Raw genomic sequence first — 21,690 nt, 5'->3', positions numbered from 1 at the left:
TCAGGGTAGGGTACAGCTCCTCCCAAGCTATCCTGTCTAGAAGATCCTCTCCCCACACACCTAGGTTTTCTTTGTGCCACGATCTAGAAGCAACAGCAAACCCCAAAGGTAGAGCCATTCGCAGTCATGTGGAGTAGGACACTGGCAGAAAAGAACAGCTGGTTTAGGCAAGAAAAAGACAACTTTCTAAATGTGACATTTTCAAAATTTTAACTTAAAATGAGACCACTAATAAGCAAGGTTTTAAATTGCAATCCATTTGAGCATGAACAGCACATCTTTTTCGGCTCTCAAGCTACAATGAGCACTTATTAACTGAAATAAGGTAACCCAGTCAGTCTATGAGAACAATAGCCTTCCAGCAGTGAATAACGACTAAATTTGACGTCCTGGTTGTGGAAAACTCCTAAACACACATCCTTTTTAAAAACCACGCACCCAGCCCTATGATCTTTTAGGGCCCACCTGAGCATGACTTAAGTGTTAAGAAGAAAGGTTGAGGCATAGGGTTTATTTTGAAGGTGTCAAAATGGCAACTTAAAGCTGCAATGCAGCCTGCACTGGCAGGCTTGAGACATGTTTAAAAAAAGCTACTTTAACTTGTTGAAAGAGTGCTGCAGCTCTCTATTACCATTTACTTAACAGGCCTCTGTACGTGTAGTAAGTACCATTTACTAGGGACTTATGAGTTAACGGAATGTGTCAATTAAGCCCATTTTAAAATAGTTTAGGGAGACAGCATAAGCACTTTAGCCCTGGTTAACAGGGGGAAGTGCATAGAGTCCTAATGCCAACCAAACCAAAAAGAGTTCAGCAAACAAAGGAAGTGAAGGCAAAAGGTTTGGGGGTGAAATTCCAAGTCAAGAATCAATGTTTGAAAAATTACAAAACTAACCAAGATAATGTGGGCAATTTCTATACCCTATAAAAAGCTTAGATTGCAGTCCCAAAACTACCACAGGTCACCTGGCTTTAGTACCCACTCATATGAAATGTATTCAATTTATACTCATCTGCTGATAAATTCCAATGCAGCTGTCCAATCTGGAAAACTCAACACTACAGCTTGACAACATCCCCCACAGATGTTTAGGAGAACAGGCCCTAGCTTCCAAAATGAAAACAAGGTTCGTGTGTCCAGGAAGGGGTCTGTAGTGACGCAGACTGGGCTAAAATCCACTCTGAAGACGAAGATATAGCCACTACCTTACCCCCCAAGTTCTGTTACCCATGGCTATGAAAACCAGAGCCCAGGGAGAGGGCATCTGTGTTGTAGTGGTCAAATCAAGGGCTTACTTGTAAGTTAGAATTACAGTTTGAAGACAGATGCATTTATTGTGATAGAAAGTCAAGACCCCTCATCACCGAAGAATTCTGTTTTTCTCACAAGTGAAAATTGGTCACTTTGATATCTGTGTGTCAGACAAAGCAAATGTAGTATTGTAAAATAAACGCAGTGACCACAGCTTCCTTCAGTAGAAGGACATGCTTGCAAACGCTTCCTTTACCCTTCTGTTTCAGAATCACTTGAGATCTCCTCATTATGTCGAGAAACAATCTTTTTCCGTGACTTTCCATCTGCTTCAGTCTGCTGCAAAACAAAAGAGACCCGGCATAAGACACATGGGTACATGGTTCATCTGAACACCAGAGTTTCGGCTTCAATAAACACAAACAAAAAAATGGTATGGAAAATAAATCAACTAAATAAGCAAAAACCAGTCACCCAAATATGCCAAGAATAAAAATAAGTTTATTACGGGCCAGGAATTCTAAAGCATCATATCTGAAACAAATCTACAAACCAAATAAAAGTATCACACCAGCTAAAATAAAAAACTTGCAGTGTGCAACAAATTATTTTACCTGCCATTAATTCAGACAAAAATGTATTATCTGGTGAATCTCTCAATAAGGAAAAACCAACAGTATGCAACAGGGGTGTGGAATTTATTAAATTATCTACTGGTCCATGGGACAGGTTGCTTCTCAAATCTACTTGTCCTGTAAAAAGATCTACTTGTCCCTTTGGTGCCATGTAGTGTGGCGCCAAATTATTGCAGCAATCTCATTATTTAAGAGCTCTGATAATAGCCTCTCTGATTATGCCAGGGCTTCTACCATAGTAGGGCTTTAATACTTGCAGTTTCAATCCCTACTGTAGCAATTTCCTTATTTTGCCACCTTTCTGCAGATCTGCATAATGGGGCTGGAGGAAGCAGTAAGCAATAGTTCCAGGGCTGGAATGCCTTTGGAGTCTGCAAACCTACTAACCTGCATGTTTAAAGATTTTCACCAGCTTCTCTCTAATATTTTCCCATAATAAGAAAGGTTGGACATTTACTCCTGACAATGGCAGAATTAGAACTTCTTCCAGGGTTGGGAAGAAAGTGGCTGGAGGGAAAATGAACTTGCAAATGGTCAACAGATTTTCACATGAGCAAATCTACACATGTGTATTTACTCATGCTAAAATACAGTTCACAAATATTTGATAGGGGTACGACATATACCATGGGTGCACTTTTAAGAATTTGGGGCCACATGTAGGTAGGTTCAGATTTGCGACCCGCAAATTGCGAGTCGCAAATCCGAATGTAGGATGGTGTCCCTGACACCATCTGTGATTCGCAAGGGCTTCGCAAATGGCCACCTCATGAATAATCATGAGGTGGGTCGCAATTTGCGACCCCCTTGCGAATTGCTGCCCTCACAGGGATGGTGGCCTGCTGGAGACAGCAGACCACCATGTCTGTGACTGCTTTTCAATAAAGCAGTTTTTTTTTTTTGTAATGCTCCCCGTTTTCCTTAAAGGAAAACGAGGTGTATTACAAAAATGAAACTTTTTCGTTTCATTTTTTCAGAGCAGGCAGTGGTCCACAGGACCACTGCCTGCTCTGAAAATTTTTTAACTGTGACACTCACAATGGGGAAGGGGTCCCATGGGGACCCCTTCACTTTTGCGAAAGTGTTAGCACCCATTTGAAATAGGTGCAAACTGCGATTGGTTTGCACCCGCGTTCGCAAAACAATCCTACATTGCACTGCGAGTCGCAATTAGGAAGGGAACACCCCTTCCTAATTGCGAGTCGCAAAACTGGGTTTGTGCATCGCAATGTGCTTTTTGCACGTCGCAAAAAGCTACCTATATGTAGGTCTTGGTCCCTAATTAGGTCTGGTGTTAACAAAGACATTTTGTTTTTATTAAATTTCTATTTCTCTCTCTTTCGGCTGGCTTTACTGCGAGTCATCGCATTCTGCTCTTCCACAAGGAGCATATTGGCACACAAAGTAGTTTTGTTCAGTGTCAGGAACTACAGTGGCAATCAGTGACGTAACGAAACTGGAGGGTGCCCCATTGCAAAGAACATGGAGGAGCCCCCTCTCCAGACTCACTCAGGGCAGGTGCTGTGCTGAAGGGGCCCCCTGGGGGGCGGCTGCGGGGCCTTTGTTATGCCACTGGTGGCAACATGTGCTTTTAGAGTTCAAACACTTTGGTGTTTTTTTTGCCAGTGTTTGTTACAATGTTGGGGGCCTGGTAGCTCCCACAACAATAAAGTGTTACAAAAGCCATGTCAAAACAAGACACGCATTGATGAAACTAAAAAAATTATACAAATATGTCAGATCAGTTGGCTTTGTCAGTGTTTATTTTCATGCTTCCCATAATCGTATTGAAAATGGTTACACTGATTTTCCATTAGAAATATTTTTGGGAAATACTAGCATGCATCAAAACATTTTACTAAATGACACCTCATTTGCATCTAATCAGAGAGCATTCTGGCAGCATTATACTTAGCCTCATAGCCTAAACTTTTCAAACATGTGTATACACATTTTGTTTTTTTTTGTACTGGAACCAACGTCAGTAGTGAAGTGTGACCTTAAAACATTTATTTACAGCACTCACCCTAGTAATGAAGGCTTTCAAATAATGAACCATAAATAAATGTTTTAAGGTCACACTTCACTACTGACGTTGGATCCAGTACAAAAAAAAAAAAAAACACGTGTATACACGTTTGAAAAGTTTAGGCTATGAGGCTAAGTATAATGCTCCCAGAATGCTCTCTGATTAGATGCAAATGAAGTGTCATTTAGTAAAATGTTTTGATGCATGCTAGTATTTCCCAAAAATATTTATAATGGAAAATCAGTGGAACCATTTTCAACACTATTATCAGAGGCCCTGCAGCCGCCCTCCAGGGGGCCCTTTCAGCACAGCACCTGCCCTGAGTGAGTCTTGAGAGGGGGCTCCTCCATGTTCTTTGCAATGGGGCACCCTCCAGTTTCGTTACGTCACTGATTGCCACTGTAGTTCCCGACACTGAACAAAACTACTTTGTGTGCCAATATGCTCCTTGTGGAAGAGCAGAATGCGATCACTCACAGTAAAGCCAGCCGAAAGAGAGAGAAATAGAAGTTTAATAAAAACAAAATGTCTTTGTTAACACCAGACCTAATTAGGGACCAAGACCCACATGTAGGTAACTTTTTGCATGTCGCAAACAGTGACTTTCGCTGTTTGCGACGTGCAAAAAGCACATTGCGATGCACAAACCCAGTTTTGCGACTCGCAATTAGGAAGGGGTGTTCCCTTCCTAATTGCGACTCGCAGTGCAATGTAGGATTGTTTTGCGAACGCGGGCGATAACCAATCGCAGTTTGCACCCATTTCAAATGCCTTATTTGCTACTGTGAGCCAGTGGTATTTTATAAGGACCTTGCGTTAGTACCCTAAACTACCTAAGGAATCTATTACATGTGTAGCCAAGTATTCCTATATTGTTTCCTCATTATTGGAGAGCAAGAAGCTGTCTGACCAGTTAGGAAAAGGTTGAACAAAGAAACATAAAATTGATACGGATAAAGGTGCATATATGTACACAAATAAAATGGCCTCAAATAGTACTGAAATCATGTAGACTTGTGACTGGGTGGTCACTGCAAAATGCAAATATTGGTTCTTTCATATGCATTATCAGAATCAAACTGAGGAAGCTCACCCATTGTTAAAAGTTGATGGGCCCCTTAGAGTGCCATGGAGCTGCTTCTTGAGCTTTCAAAGTATATATATATATATATATATATATATATATATATATACACACACACACACACACACACACAGAAGGAAAAAAAAGCCATAAGTGCCAGGTCTGTTTTTACTTGGAGACGGATGGTCAGAGTCATATTGGACACTTACTTGTGATTGGAGAAGTGTGGTGGAGAAAGTACCTACACAGTTGCACTAAAAAAAGTCTGAAAGCTGGTCAGATGACAGTATTTACTAAGGGTAGATGGGCATGGTTATTGTCCCAACACTGAGCATACAGAAGCGCCACAATGCTACAAACGTATGATGGTGGCAAGTGATGCCGGACTAACTCTGATGTGCAGCTTCGGAAACGTCACGTAGTGAGGCCCAGTGGCGTAGCGTGGGTTGTCAGCACCCGGGGCAATGCAAGTAATTGCGCCCCCTGACCCGTGGATTTTAGCACTCGCGAGTGCGAGCGCGCCCCCCCCCCCCCCAAGATGTTGAGCCCGGTGCGGCCGCCCCCCCCTGCACCAACCACGCTACGCCACTGGTGAGGCCGTCTTCTGACAGATAACAGAGAAAGTTGATGTGTACATGGTGGTGCCAGTAGGCACCATAGTGAGTGTGTTTAAGGAGGATTTGTGGTAAACAAAAAAGTAAATTAAAAATAACTAACAAAAAAACAGGATAAATATCCCCTTTTTAATTTGTATTCATTCATTATGCCCATACAAATGGGGGTCACTTTTCTAGGCCCAGAGTACAAAAATCTTTTCTCCAACTGGAGCACCAGTAAATACCTTAGTATTTTACGATTTGAGACAGGGGCTGATGCTGCAGGCTGTGTAGAAGGACAGAAGATAAATGTAATGTAGCCTGCTGAAGACATTATCAAGTGCCTTGATATCACATATTTAAAAAAGGGGGGAGGTAGACACGTTCTGTATGTAGAGGCAAAGGATCACCATGAGTTAGCCTTTTTTGATGTTCCATGCTACAAAATAGACATGCATGTAAGTAAACTATTAAGGACTCCTGTCTGGATTACTGAAGGATGTTGACTTTAGAAGATCAATTGTTTGGAAGAGGCATTCAAGATATTTCATCATTCAGACCTTGGGTACTGTTATAGAGTCTGAAAACCCAACGTTATTCTCGGAGTGGAAGTATGATGAATTGTAGGCTTCATGCTGTAATTTTTCCAAAACGATCCACTTTATCCATTTGGTGTATGATGTTTGGAAGCACAATGGTTGGTGAGTTTAGTTGCTGTTCGTAGACACCCGACTGCGCTGTGGTATTCATTAATCATGTTTTCAGAGACCTTATGTTAATTTCTATATAGAACAGTTTGCACGAACATTGTATTAGATGTACCCAGCTGTTGGTGTTACAATTTGTGTGCTCTCATCAGGTTAAAAAAAATCTACTCCTATGGAGTTTTATTTTATGAGGTCGAGCTATTTTTAGATTCCACTGGACTCTTCTGGTGAGTGGACAAAGAACAGGTGTTCTGTTTAGTCAGAAACTGATTTAGCAATTAATATGCCTTTACATTTTATTCTTGTGACATCTGTGTTGTGGTCAGAGACAAGTCAAAAGTCAGTTTGTCTTCTTGCAATGCAAATACTTTTCCTTGTGACCGCAGGGTTCCAGGAGTTTGTAAGGTGAACTGTCTGACCTACGTGAAATGGAAGGCTTTTGGTATCAGGTTTTTCCTAACACACAATGTAGGAAGTTGGCTCTGTATGTGCTATTTCAAAGTAAGGAATAGCATGCACAGAGTCCAAGGGTTCCCCTTAGAGGTAAAATAGTGGTAAAAATAGATAATACTAATGCTCTATTTTGTGGTAGTGTGGTCGAGCAGTAGGCTTATCCAAGGAGTAGTGTTAAGCATTTGTTGTACATACACATAGACAATAAATGAGGTACACACACTCAGAGACAAATCCAGCCAATAGGTTTTTATATAGAAAAATATCTTTTCTTAGTTTATTTTAAGAACCACAGGTTCAAATTCTACATGTAATACCTCATTCGAAAGGTATTGCAGGTAAGTACTTTAGGAACTTCAAATCATCAAAATTGCATGTATACTTTTCAAGTTATTCACAAATAGCTGTTTTAAAAGTGGACACTTAGTGCAATTTTCACAGTTCCTAGGGGAGGTAAGTATTTGTTAGGTTAACCAGGTAAGTAAGACACTTACAGGGCTTAGTTCTTGGTCCAAGGTAGCCCACCGTTGGGGGTTCAGAGCAACCCCAAAGTCACCACACCAGCAGCTCAGGGCCGGTCAGGTGCAGAGTTCAAAGTGGTGCCCAAAACACATAGGCTAGAATGGAGAGAAGGGGGTGCCCCGGTTCCGGTCTGCTTGCAGGTAAGTACCCGCGTCTTCGGAGGGCCGACCAGGGGGGTTTTGTAGGGCACCGGGGGGGACACAAGCCCACACAGAAATTTCACCCTCAGCAGCGCGGGGGCGGCCGGGTGCAGTGTGGAAACAAGCGTCGGGTTTGTAATGTTAGTCAATGGGAGATCTAGGGATCTCTTCAGCGCTGCAGGCAGGCAAGGGGGGGGTTCCTCGGGGAAACCTCCACTTGGTCAAGGGAGAGGGACTCCTGGGGGTCACTCCTCCAGTGAAAGTCCGGTCCTTCAGGTCCTGGGGGCTGCGGGTGCAGGGTCTCTCCCAGGTGTCGGGACTTAGGATTCAAAGAGTCGCGGTCAGGGGAAGCCTCGGGATTCCCTCTGCAGGCGGCGCTGTGGGGGCTCAGGGGGGACAGGTTTTTGTACTCACAGTCTTAGAGTAGTCCTGGGGTCCCTCCTGAGGTGTTGGATCGCCACCAGCCGAGTCGGGGTCGCCGGGTGCAGTGTTGCAAGTCTCACGCTTCTTGCGGGGAGCTTGCAGGGTTCTTTAAAGCTGCTGGAAACAAAGTTGCAGCTTTTCTTGGAGCAGGTCCGCTGTCCTCGGGAGTTTCTTGTCTTTTCGAAGCAGGGGCAGTCCTCAGAGGATGTCGAGGTCGCTGGTCCCTTCGGAAGGCGTCGCTGGAGCAGGATCTTTGGAAGGCAGGAGACAGGCCGGTGAGTTTCTGGAGCCAAGGCAGTTGTCGTCTTCTGGTCTTCCTCTGCAGGGGTTTTTCAGCTAGGCAGTCCTTCTTCTTGTAGTTGCAGGAATCTAATTTTCTAGGGTTCAGGGTAGCCCTTAAATACTAAATTTAAGGGCGTGTTTAGGTCTGGGGGGTTAGTAGCCAATGGCTACTAGCCCTGAGGGTGGGTACACCCTCTTTGTGCCTCCTCCCAAGGGGAGGGGGTCACAATCCTAACCCTATTGGGGGAATCCTCCATCTGCAAGATGGAGGATTTCTAAAAGTTAGTCACCTCAGCTCAGGACACCTTAGGGGCTGTCCTGACTGGCCAGTGACTCCTCCTTGTTGCTTTCTTTGTTCCCTCCAGCCTTGCCGCCAAAAGTGGGGGCCGTGGCCGGAGGGGGCGGGCAACTCCACTAAGCTGGAGTGCCCTGCTGGGCTGTGACAAAGGGGTGAGCCTTTGAGGCTCACCGCCAGGTGTCACAGCTCCTGCCTGGGGGAGGTGTTAGCATCTCCACCCAGTGCAGGCTTTGTTACTGGCCTCAGAGTGACAAAGGCACTCTCCCCATGGGGCCAGCAACATGTCTCTAGTGTGGCAGGCTGCTGGAACTAGTCAGCCTACACAGATAGTTGGTTAAGTTTCAGGGGGCACCTCTAAGGTGCCCTCTGTGGTGTATTTTACAATAAAATGTACACTGGCATCAGTGTGCATTTATTGTGCTGAGAAGTTTGATACCAAACTTCCCAGTTTTCAGTGTAGCCATTATGGTGCTGTGGAGTTCGTGTTTGACAGACTCCCAGACCATATACTCTTATGGCTACCCTGCACTTACAATGTCTAAGGTTTTGTTTAGACACTGTAGGGGTACCATGCTCATGCACTGGTACCCTCACCTATGGTATAGTGCACCCTGCCTTAGGGCTGTAAGGCCTGCTAGAGGGGTGTCTTACCTATACTGCATAGGCAGTGAGAGGCTGGCATGGCACCCTGAGGGGAGTGCCATGTCGACTTACTCGTTCTGTCCTCACTAGCACACACAGGCTGGCAAGCAGTGTGTCTGTGCTAAGTGAGAGGTCTCCAGGGTGGCATAACACATGCTGCAGCCCTTAGAGACCTTCCTTGGCATCAGGGCCCTTGGTACCAGAAGTACCAGTTACAAGGGACTTATCTGGATGCCAGGGTCTGCCAATTGTGGATACAAAAGTACAGGTTAGGGAAAGAACACTGGTGCTGGGGCCTGGTTAGCAGGCCTCAGCACACTTTCAATTGTAAACATAGCATCAGCAAAGGCAAAAAGTCAGGGGGCAACCATGCCAAGGAGGCATTTCCTTACACACAACATTTATATAACTAAGTCAGCTTTACAAACATTTCAAAATACATTTCAGTAGCTGTGAAAGACCAATTTTTGTACTTCTGGGTGATTAAAAAAAAGAAAAAAAGAAAAAAAGGAAAAAAAAAAAAAAAGAGAACACTTTACTTGGTGATGTGCAAATGATAAATGTTTTCTGAAACCCAATTTTCGCAGATTATTGTTAATACACTGTATAGTTTAATCTGCAAGTTAGTGGGAAGGGTTTTGGACATTTCTTGGAAACGTACTGTCTGTAAATGACAGTGCACTACCACATCATGCTTCAATAATATATTTAAAGTGTTTAAACAAACTGAGAAACACTCCTGCCCTGATGGCAAACCCATTAGTAAACTAAGAGGCAAGTCAGGCATGGATCATGTGTACCCTATATGTGGGCTACATTTATCATACGTTTAGTGTATTTAATCAAACAAAAGAGGATTTTTTTTTTTTTTTTTTTTACAGCAGAAATGCTGAATTTGCATATTGGAAGGTGCACTCACACAATATTTGCCTAGGATCACACAATTTGAGACTCGATTCCCGGTCAGGTACATTACAGTTAGGTCGAGTAGATTATTCAAGCTACTCGACCTGCAGGTCTAGTAATATTTTTATTACTTTGAGGCCTGCTCATATTTCCCATTTACGGGTTAGACCTAATTTAGTGTCTTGTCAATTTTGTTAGGTGACAAATATTAAAATCACCACAAGGGTAATGACCTCTAACCTTTAGAAGACGCCATAATTTGAGTACATGGTTGGGGGGGATGTGTTTTATTACCAAGTTCCTGATATCATCCTGTAACTCCTCCCCAGAGTTACCTATACAAGAGGTATTGACAGTGGCGGGAGGGAGTTTCTAATGAGACCCTGGGGATTGCCTTAGAAATTAGTTACTTGGCAGGCGAATCACTAATGTGATTTCCAATTCTTCCTAGTATTTCACACCCTTAAGCTTCCCCTGTTTTAAGCAAGGCGAAGTGAGATTTAAAGGGTAGTAAGGAGACTGAAGTTCAGGAAACAGTATTGTTAAGATGTAGTAAGTGACATTTAGGGTTCAGGGAAAGGCAGCTTTAAGGGCTAGAAAGGAGTTTTTGAAGTTTAGGGAAGGTAGCATTAAAGGATAGTACAGTTTTAGGGTTCCGGGAAGGGTAGTAGTAACAGGTATTAAGGGTGTGAAGGTATTTCTACTGGTGCCAAGACATTTTCTTTTCAGCATGTATAACAATTCTGTTTTGCTCTCCTTCACATGAAGCAGGCCCCTGGGGTTGCATTTGCTGCTCTTATTTTTATTGTACTGTAATGCAACATTTTTTATTATATATACACATTCTTAGATCTTTCATGACACCTTTTGCCACCGTCCTCCAGCAGCCCCAAATATTCCTCACCAACAGTAAATTCTAAACAGTGCAGAAAATGTGCTTTACAGAGTGGCGTTACCTTGATGTCAACATTGCAATAGTGCAGTGGCTGTCAGACAGTGTGAGGTCTCTCTCCACAACCTCCTCAGTACTCTTCTTGTTCTCTATTTTGCAGGCAAGTATAGAGTGTTTTCTGTCACCAGCCTCCTCAGTGACCAGACTGTGTCCATCACTGAGTCCACCTTCCCCCTGAGTTTTCCCCCAGCCAATCTTTGCTAAAAGAAAGCCCTGTTTTATCTGAGGAAGGATTGCGGTTTCTCAACAGTTTTCAGATAGGCTATGTACTGCTTTCCCTCCGCTTGTCATCATTTGCGCATATGGAAAAGTTTCTCGCGTCTGGGCAAAGGGTGCCTTGCAGCCAATAACAGTGTTCAGTTTCCGGCTTCCTGCTAATCACGTGTGCAAACACTTGAGTGATCACAGGATCTGTACTCACTTCTATGATGGCTGTGAAACACAAGGGTGCAGAAACCATCCGGTTTACCAACATTACTGTAATTGCGGATGAAGAATAACTTCTAATGTGGTGAGAATAGGAGAAGGAGAGAGGAAAGGGAATGTCTACTTGTCCCTTGGACAAGACAGACATTAAAACTTCTTGTACCTGCCAATCAATATGTCCCATAAGGTGGGCGATGCAAAATGTCACAACCCTGTGGTAAAAAGGGTGTTTGGAAAAAAGAGTAGCATTAGGAGGTCATGAGGGTTTTAAGGATGGGTTTAATTACAGAGTAATAAGGGGTTTAAGGATGGGTATGACTACATGGGTAGTAAAGGAGTTCGGAAAACCGTAATTTAAAAATTACAGTGTATTAATTTAATGTACAAAAATAAAGAATTTGAAGTAAATATATTAGTAATTACATATTTAAAAAGAGCAGAGGAGCTTTAAAAGTGCTTCTAAAGCCCATGAATTTTAAAACTAGGAATTAGAAAGAAAAAAACAAAAACATTCTTAAAGAACCACGTGATAAGGTATCACTAAAGAAGACTATGTTAAGAGGTGGTGGCTGGAATACAATACAGCAGCCCCTTCCTTCTGGTTGCCTTCCTCCCATCAGTTGTGGTGCCAGAGAGGAACAAACGCCATCATTATCTAATTATTTAAGAGACATGTAACATTGCTGGGCCATGTGTTTAGCCTAATAGTCGAGCTTTGCTGCAACAATAGTTACAATTAAAAGCTCTGGTTCGTGCAACCTGATAAATTATTACTGGTCTTGGAGGCTAATCAGTTTCTGTGGAAGCACAAATCTTCTGCCCAATTTAAAAGTGCACTGCTGTCCACCAACATGTGGGTGGAGACAAAGTCCCCCCCACCCCCCGGTGTTCTCCCCCTTCTCAAAGCTCTTTTTAGGCTTTAATCTTAAATTGTAAATTTTTGTTATGTATCGCTTAGTACCACCAATGAGACTTTTGAAGCGCTTTGTGGCATGCTACTCCAGGAATGCAATGTTATAGGTAAGAAGTTAGTAAACTAGTAAAAAGATTTATTTCTTCCTTGTGGATTCATTGAGGTAAGTTTTAGTGTTCGTTGAGAACTCATGCATTTAATGCAGTCGTTTTTAAACGGATGGATTAATTGAAGTGGATTAGTGAAGTGAAGAAGAGAGTTTGTTACTGGGAATGGTGGACAATTGCATTTGTTAGATGGATGTACTGGATGAAGTGGAGGAGGAGTGTGGAAAGGGTATTTGAGAGTCTACAGTAGTCAGAGAGGTTTAAGATGAGTCAGAGAGTGGAGGTAGGGGCAAAGATTAAAAAGAAAATTTCCTTTACTTTCCCCTCCCTGTAAATAAAAAATAAAGACATACCCCCCCCACTTCTAAATATATAGCAATATGGATACATACAGACACAAACACTAATATGCAACTGTATGTACAGGGCGCAAGTTCCACTATAGAATCAACCATATGTATAAACATGTAGTAATATTTAAAAGTTCAGACATTCATGTGTGTTTTGTAGAAATAAACATACTATCCATGTCTTCTCACAAGATCGAGAACAGTGCAATACCCATACAGAGTACGGACTGAAATAGCTCCATACATATGTACATGTTCATAGTAGCGTGTCTAAGCTCAGACGTGTGTGTGTGTAAAGTAGTAAATATACATGCATAGTGCATACATATAGAGTTAATTTAATTTGCTATTCTTGCTAACATTGTTGTTAGACTTATAGTTTTTACATCTTGTGCATACTACTGCTGTACATTTTAAGGTCACACTGCACTACTGACAGTAGTTCCAGTAAAAAAAAAAAAATAAAAAAAAAAAAAGTGTACAAACATTTGAAAAGTTTCATATTATGAGGCCAAGTAAAATGCTCCCAGAGTACTCTCTGATTAGATGCAAATGTTTGCAGAAGCTTGTAAGCAAGAGTGAGGATTCTTTGCTTTCAAAATAAAATGTTAAGAAAAAAATGCAAGCAGGAAAAAGAAGTGCTTCGCTACAATTAAATTTAGATGCTATTTCTTTGAAGGGTCATTTATTAAAATGTGTTGATGCGTGCTGGTAGTTACAAACAATATTCCTTATGGAAAATCAGTGTAACCATTTTCAACAAGATTATGGGAAGGCATGAAAATAAACAAGCACTGGCAAAGCCAACCGATCAGACTTTTTTTGTCTTTTGGTTTCGCCAATGCGTGTCTTGTTTTGACATGGCTTTTGTAGCACTTTATTGTTGTGGAAGGCCTCAAAACTGTAACAAACACTGACAAAAAGTAATAAAAAACGAAGGCCCCCATCCCTCTCCCACCCTCCCTCCAGGGGGCCTTCTCAGCACAGCACCTGCCCTGAGTGAGTTTGGAGGGGGGGGGGGGAAGAGAACCTACATACTCTTTGCAGTGGGGCCCTCTCCAGTTTCGTCATCCCACTGATTGCAACAGTAGTTCCTGGCACTGAACAAAATTACTGTGTGTGCCTGTGTGCTCCTTGTGGAACAGCAGAACGCTATCACTCACAGTAAAGCCAGCCGACAGAGAGAAATAGGAGTTTAATAAAAACATAATGTCTTTGTTAATGCCAGACCTAATTAGGGACCCACTTCTTACAGAAAGTCACAAAAGTGCACCCATGGTATACGTCTTTGAATTAGTGGCTTTCATGAATTTACAAGAGCTTAAAGAAGTAGACCAGGAAATCATACCCCTAGAAAATATTTGTGAACTGTATTTTAGCACGAACATACGTGTAGATTTGCTCATGTGAAAATCTATTGAGCATTTACAAGTTCACGTTTTCCTCCACCCACTTTTTTCCCCCACCCTGGAAGAACTTCGACTTCTGCCATTGTCAGGAGTACATTTCCAACCTTTCTCATTAGGGGAAAAGATTAGAGAAGAGCTGGTCAAAATCCTTAAAACATTGATTGAAAGTGTAATATGGTTAAGCCTATTCAGTTTAAGCAATGTTTGCAAGAGCTGTTATCTATCTAAAAGATTTTCATAGTACACCCAAGTATCAGCTACTAGCATAAACTCTACAGAACACTACAGTAGCCAAAACAGAATGCCCCTGCTATGAAAAACAGGAGTACGGATGATGAAAACCTACACTTTCGCTGACCTGGCCCCACTGCGGTTAATGGATATTGAATGTCCCAGCTACTCACATACATAGTCCTTCAGTCTCTCTGGGGGTGATAGGCAGGATCGCAAATTGTACCTGCCTATCCCTCTTCTTCGAATCAGCTCACGGCTGTCTTCCTCGGCTGGCACTTCTACCGGCTGGATCTCCTCGCTCTGTGCCGGGACCCCCGGAGGTGCAACTTCTTTTTCTCCCAATTCCTCCCGGGTTCGCGAGGGACTACTCATCAGCCAGTTATCAGCAGAGAGACCTGGTCTCCTGAACTCTTCGTCTTCTCTCTCTTGGCTCCTGTCATTTTCGCTCCCTTGACGATCCGTTTGGTCTCCGTGATATGTCTTGAAACATGAGATGTTCCTTATCACTACCTCATTCCCTCTTGTGACGGTCACTAAGGTTCCTTTTACTCGAGTGACTGTCCACAGACCTGATTCGAAGGGTGTTTTGAACTTGCCCCCCGGATATCGATTCTTCATCAGTACCACATCCCCGCTATTCAGATGTCTTGTACAAGCTCTCCTTTTTCTCGACATCCGCTCATTGTGGACATGTCTGTTGCAGTCTTGTTTCCACTTGTCTTTGCCTGTCTCTCAATTGTCCCGGCGTCTCGGTCATGGTTTCCACATGGGGAATGGTGTCCCTTACTTGTCGTTGCATGCAAATATGGCTCGGGGGTACCCCTGTTGTGCTATGTGGGGTCAAGCGATATTCTCTCAAGAATTCAAAGATGGCACAGTCTAGATTTTTCTCTCTCACTATCGCAATCCTCAGTACTTTGTTTAGGGTCCTCATAAATCGTTCAACCTCTCCATGGCTTGAGGCCATCGCAGGGTAATTTTCCGGTGTTGGATTGCATGTGATGCCAGATATGCTGAAAAGTCATGGCTAGAAAATGGGGGACCATTGTTGGTTCTTAGTTCTTGTATGATCCCATGCGTGGCCATTATTTTCTCTAGACAAGGTATTACTCTCTCCGTGACCGTAGATTCCAAAATCTCGAACTCCGGATATTTTGAGAAATCATCAATCACTACTAGCATGCGTCTTCCATCCGGTAAGCTCCCCAGATCTGCACTGGCTCTCTGCCAGGGCGTTGACGGAATGGATTCTGTAATGATGGGGGGTGGCGGATCCGTCGGCCCCACCAATTGACATACGTGGCACCTCTGTATGGTCCCCTCCACCCAGGTGTCTAGGTCTGGGAACCACACTTTGCTTCTCAGCCTGGCCTTGGTTTTTACCATGCCCTGGTGGGCGGCATGGGCCACTGTCCTTTGCCTCATACTGTCCGGGATGACCAGTCGACTTCCTCGCAACAGAGTTTTCAGGCGACACCGCCAGCTCGTGCCTGACTCTGAATAATTCTTGTAGATTGTGGTTGGCCTCCTCAGTCCTTAGAGCCAGATTCTGCTTCAACAGGTGCCATCTCCCATCACTTACGCAGGACATTGCCAATTGCAATACCTCATCTTCTCTTGTGGCGTCCTGTATTTCCTTCAAAGACATTGGCAGTGGCCGGAATCTCTCCACTATCAACCTCACGGACTCCTCCTTATTCTCAGTCTCTTCTTCCTCAAGCACGGTAATCGGTCTTGCGTGTCGGGACAAAGAGTTTGCTGGGTTCTGTGCCCCGGGGCGGTATACCACAGAGAATTGATACCCTTGTAGTTGAAGAATCCATTTTTCAATCCTCGGGGAGGCTGTTTTGTTGAACAACGGTATCAGTGGCTTGTGATCAGTGTATACAACGAATGGGTGACCATAGATGTACAGATGGTAGTGGCGACAGGCCCAGTTGACTGCTAGCGCCTCCTTCTCTATGTGTGAATATCTTTGTTCTGTTACTGTCAAAGCTCGACTGGCATACGCCACAGGGGCCCACTCGCCATCATTTTCTCTTTGAGACAGCACGGCTCCGAGACCTGTTGGGCTCGCATCCACTGATAGCTCTGTTTCTTTTGCTGGGTCGAAGAAGACTAGAGTTGTCTCTGTCGATAGTGCCTGCTTCGTGTCCTGAAATGCCCTTTCCTGCGTCGCATTCCACTCCCACTGAGTGTGAGCCTTTGTTAGCTCCCGTAGTGGAGCCGTGAGGGAGGTTACATTTGGAATGAATCTCCCGCAATATGTCACCATTCCCAGGAAACTTCAAACACTGGTTACTGAGGTGGGGGGGGGGGGGGCGCTGACTATCTGGATCAGGTCGGACTCCTTTTTCTAAGAAATGGTATCCGAAAAATGCAATGTCCCTTCTCAGAAATTCACACTTCTCACGATGTAATGTCAGTCCATTTGTGTGAAGTCGTTGGAATACTGCTCGTAGCCTCTGTAGGTGTGCCTCAACTGTGGGCGCATGTACCAGGATGTCATCACTCACATTGATGACTCCCTCCAGGCCAGCCAAAACGCCTCTTATTGTGTCCTGGAAGACTTCAGCCGCGCTGGCGATCCCGAAGTTCAGGCGTCGGTATCGTCTTAGTCCCACATGGGTGGAGAAGGTGGTGATGGCTCGAGACTCTGGAGCCAACATTATTTGGTGATATCCAGCTCTTAGATCCATTTTTGAGAACCATTTGGACTTGCTGACCTCCGCCACTATGTCATCCACTGTAGGGGTGAGGTGACGCTCCCTCCGGATCGCCACGTTTGGGAGGCGCATATCTACACATATGCGTACCTCCCCTGATTGCTTGGGTTTTCTGGTGACCACAATGGGCGACACCCATTGGGTTGGTCCTTCTACCTTCTCGATGATATCCGCTTCTTCCAGTTTCCTTAGTTCTGCCTCCACCTGTGGACGGAGATGAAACGCAATGCGTCGGTGCTTTAACGCGACTGGTTCTATGGACTTGTCAACGTGTAGTTTTATTTGACGGTCCTTCAGGCGGCCAATGCCTCGGAAAAGATCAGCGTACTCTTCCTGTAGGCTTTCTAGCTCCCCCACGTGTATGCTGAATGCAAAAGTCACCAGTTTCAGTTCTTCTGCAGTACGGCAGCTGAGCAGCATCCCCGTTCCTATCTTGGTGACATACACCTTGGATTGTACAGTTACATCATCATGATTGATGTCCGTCACAAAAACTCCCGCCATTGGGAGAGGTCTTGTTGATCCGAATGCAAATACTTGTACTGTCGTGCGCCGTAGAGGGGGATGACGCGGCATTTGGTCAAAATCAGATTGCTCCAATATATTGATTGAGGCTCCCGTGTCAATTAGGGCTGTTACTTGGTGCCCCGCTACTTTGACTTGGCATTTTGGAATTTTCTTTCGGCTTTGGCTGCCTGGTTCAGTTGCATGGATTATGTACACGGTTCCTTCTGGCTCATCATCGTCATCCATGTCGGGGATTAGATCTGGTGGTTGTACTGCTTTTGCTCCTTGACTTGTCTTTTGTCTGTCCCCTTTTGCTCTGGTATTTGAACGGCAGACTTTTGCGAAATGATTTAGTTTTTGGCAGTTGGTGCACTGTTTTCCCAATGCCGGGCATTTACCTTGGTGTGGGAATGTTCCTCCACACGTAGCATGATCGGTGTGCACCTGTCGATCTTATCTTGTCCTCCTTTTTTGTTGCGCTGCTTGATGCTATGGCATTTATTGGTTCTGTTTTGATGGTCTGTGCGAGCGCAGATTCCATATGTGCTGCTCTTACCCTGGACAACTCCTTTGACCTGCCCATCATCAGCATGTCAGCCATAGTTATGCCTGGGATCTGGAGGATGTGTTCTCTTAATTTGGTCGAGTGGCATCCTTGGATAAATTGAGCTCTTATTTCATCATCCGGGTCAGGCAATGTGCATGTGCTTGCTAGTTCCTTTAGTCTTGCATAGTATGTGTCTACCGATTCATCTGAGTGCTGTCTGGCTTGTCGCAGGAGGAAACGTTCGTAGTCAGGATTTGCCATGGGTTCAAAATATGCAGTTATTGCCCTTTTTAGAGTTCGGTATGTGAATGGGGGTCCTTCTTCGGCCACTGTTTTGCTGATTCTGTGCAGCATTGCTCCTCCCATGTGAAGAAGCATCGGTCTTTGTCTATCCGGGTCTAGTGCGACAGCTGCGAAATAGTTTTCTAAACGTTCCACCCAGGATTTCCATTTTGCGGCCTGTGCTGATGAGGGCCCTTCCATGACAAAAGGCTCTAAGACCGGGAAAGGAACATTTTTTTTTTCTCACTCTTTATTTACTTGACCTCTGTCTGATCTGCGTGTGTTTTGTTGTCCTTCATTGTTTGTGTGTGTGTGTGTGTGTATATATATATATATATTCTTTTTTTTTATCCTGTGTCCCCTTTTCCTTTCTGTGTATTGCTCTATGTGGGCGCTGGGGCCCGATTATCTGTGCCCAATATGTCTGGGCCTCGCCCTCCCGGGAAGCAGGCTATGCTCTTCCTCACCTTTTTTTTTGTGCGTCATTGCCGGCCGGTTTCCCAGGGCCAGTGGGGGCAGGGCAAAGTGTTCCTTCGGGGCGCACGTCACCTGTATTTTATGGTGTTCCTCGCACGGAGCTTCAGTGCTCACCCCGGTCTTTCCGACATGAGTCTTCTCCACTTCCCATTTCGCTTCGGGTGTGTTTTTTTTTTTTGAAGTGCCAGGGGCCGCACCGCCGCTCTTCCCCCAAGTGGGTTTTCTTCCCGTCATCGCCAATTTGTTGTGTAGCGTATTTATAATAGCCCGATCTCCGGCCACAATGCGCACATTTGAATTCAGCTCACAGCATGACAGAAATAATACAAGAAACCCAGTTAATTTACTTGGCTGCAAACTGTTGGCGCCTTGCCAACCCAGCCCCTTTATTACTTTCCCCTACGTCCGGGGTTCTGTACCATTCCTCCTCCCGTTAACAGGGGGAGATAACATTCACAGCATGCAAAACTACAAGCTGTGTAAAAGATACCCCTACCAGCCGGGTAACTTGGGGAGGTCCAAACATAACACCCACAATATCGACTAGGGGCCGATTACATCCTGTGCGGCTACAACAGCCCAACCAAGCACATGCACAGCCATATTGCTCTCTATGTATCAGACATCATTTGCCAACTCAGTGGGGCTCTGGTACTTTCTATGCATGATCTACACAAAGGTTGTAACCAACTAGAGTAAAAGGCACATTACAAGTATTGCCATGTACGTAGAATGTAATACAGATGTGTGTCTGAATTTCGATCTTTTCTCAAGGAAAATTTTGAATATAATCAGTCACATTCCATCTAAACTATTTAAATTAAATTGACAGCATATTGGTCGTTGGGAAGTCTCAGCAAGAACACAAAACATTTTGCTCTGTGTACACCTGTCATGGTGAATCTTCCTCTCTACAAAGAGGAGCATACGTTCTGCAAATCCAGTTCAGGAAATGAAATGCAACTAGGTCCAGCAAACACTGAAGCGTTTACCCTTGTGCCAGCGCCTATAAACATAACATTTTCACTAACTCACAGGAATTACCTGGTGCTGCAACAAGTACGTTCAGGCGTTTGTCTAGTAGAGAACCCTTTCATTGCAATATGAAACGAGACGGGGACACAAGCCCTGGAGTATTAACAGCTTAACACCATCACACTGTATTGCGGAAGCATATCACAATGTCTACCACATCCCCACGTTTCAGATTGAATTTACTCCCCAATGGGGAGACTGATCTTGGGATCAGAGTCTACAGATTGCACTCATTTTCTGACAGAAGGAAAGACAGCAGCCCAGCTTCTTCAATATTTCCTCCCGCCACAGACACAGCTGTAGACCACTGAGAGCTTCGAAACTCACTCGCTGTTACTCTATCACTCTCCGTGATGGAGAACCCGAGACTGCACCGAGAGACGAAAAATCCAGCAGTATAGAGGGAGTTAGGGTACTAGACACGCTCAAAGATACGTCCGGAACTAAGTCATGAATGTGGCTCATGAAGAGCAGAAATAAATCATACCAACAGAACAGTTTTTGGACCAAAAGTTCTAGTTGTCACGCCTGGACAGAGAAATGGGAGACACTCTCAGCACGTCCTGTCTGCCAAATTCAACAGCTCACCTGAACCCCTAGTGATATCCCAACACTTGCATGGCGTATGGTAGACTACAATCGATTTTGGGATCCACTGTCAAACGAACACTTACTGGTCGTCATCAACCTGTACTCCAGATTCCCACGAATGACTGCAGTGCCCAATCCCTCAACAGAAGTTGTCTTTCCAGAACTGTACAAGATAGTATCCACACATAAAATTACTGGAATTGTTAAATCAAACATCGTGCCTTTTTTAACGGGAACTAGTTACTGAAATCACTATCATCACAGGACATGTACTAAACCCTGCAAATAAGAAAAAAGTTCAAACTGACGCTCCTGGGCCCACTTAAAAAATACATTCAGGCAGGTCGGCTCGTTCACAAAACCAAATCCCTCTGATAACTTGCCGAAACACCTCTCAAAGCACCAAACTCCTAGTCTGGTCGCAACATTAAGCAACGAACGTTGTCAAACAATAAAAGAGGCATAACCCCGTACTACTTTCTGCTAAAGTCAGGGGAGATAGAAGTGGGCATTTGCTTAAAAGCAGAGAGGCAGAGGCACCGAGAGCGTACAAAAGTGGAAAGAGAGAAACCATACTTAAAATTGCATGTAGGTTAGTGAGAGAGTAGAAAGGTGGAAGTGGGGTGGGTCTCTGGTCTCCAACTTACCTTCTTACGCCGCTTTACACTCCCTCCCCCGGCTGCAGCTCCGGTCCCGGTTCCAGGCGTTCGAACCGGCTTCTTCTTCAGAAAAAACGAAGACATGCTGCTTTGCTCTCTCTAACACACATGCGCAAGTTACACGTGCAAGGTTCCACCATGGACGTGCCTACCTTCTGCACTGATAGGAATAGAAATAGAAGAAAGAACAGGCTTCCCCAGTGCAAGCACGAAACTTGCGGCCATCTTGGATTGGTGGCTTCCCCAAGGATGACAAGTCTCGTTATGATCAACAAGAAATTACATTCTGTCAACAATTCGACTGTAAATGTAGAAGACTTTAAACAATTGAAGGTGAAGCTTACTAAAATTACAAAAAAGTTTGGAGAGTGGTATATATCATGTACATAAAATAAATAGAGTATCCAACTGCTCTTTTCCCGGATTGTTTTTATAAAAATAAGGGTATTGTGACATTTAAAAAAAGGACGTTAACCTCTCTCGTTTGGTTGTTCGTTTTGTTTCTC

The 21,690-nt window shown here is 44.2% G+C and overlaps 1 protein-coding gene across 1 annotated transcript in view; it reads right to left on the bottom strand.

Annotated features, from left to right (window-relative positions):
* Positions 1 to 21,360, bottom strand: part of RRP9 (ribosomal RNA processing 9, U3 small nucleolar RNA binding protein) — a 220,574-nt gene extending 199,214 nt beyond the window's left edge. Inside the window, exons 1-2 of the mRNA XM_069206752.1 lie at positions 21,173 to 21,360; positions 1,509 to 1,591 (exon numbers count right to left, since the gene is read on the bottom strand). Coding sequence (XP_069062853.1) covers positions 1,509 to 1,591; positions 21,173 to 21,268 — 179 coding nt within the window. The 5' untranslated portion in view covers positions 21,269 to 21,360. The remainder of the gene's footprint in view (positions 1 to 1,508; positions 1,592 to 21,172) is intronic.
* Positions 21,361 to 21,690: the final 330 nt, after the last annotated feature.

This window comes from Pleurodeles waltl, chromosome 9 (genome assembly GCF_031143425.1).
Source record: "Pleurodeles waltl isolate 20211129_DDA chromosome 9, aPleWal1.hap1.20221129, whole genome shotgun sequence".
NCBI lineage: Eukaryota > Metazoa > Chordata > Amphibia > Caudata > Salamandridae > Pleurodeles > Pleurodeles waltl.
The sequence above is the reverse complement of the archived record's forward strand: the minus strand, read 5'-3'. Positions and strand labels throughout refer to the sequence as shown.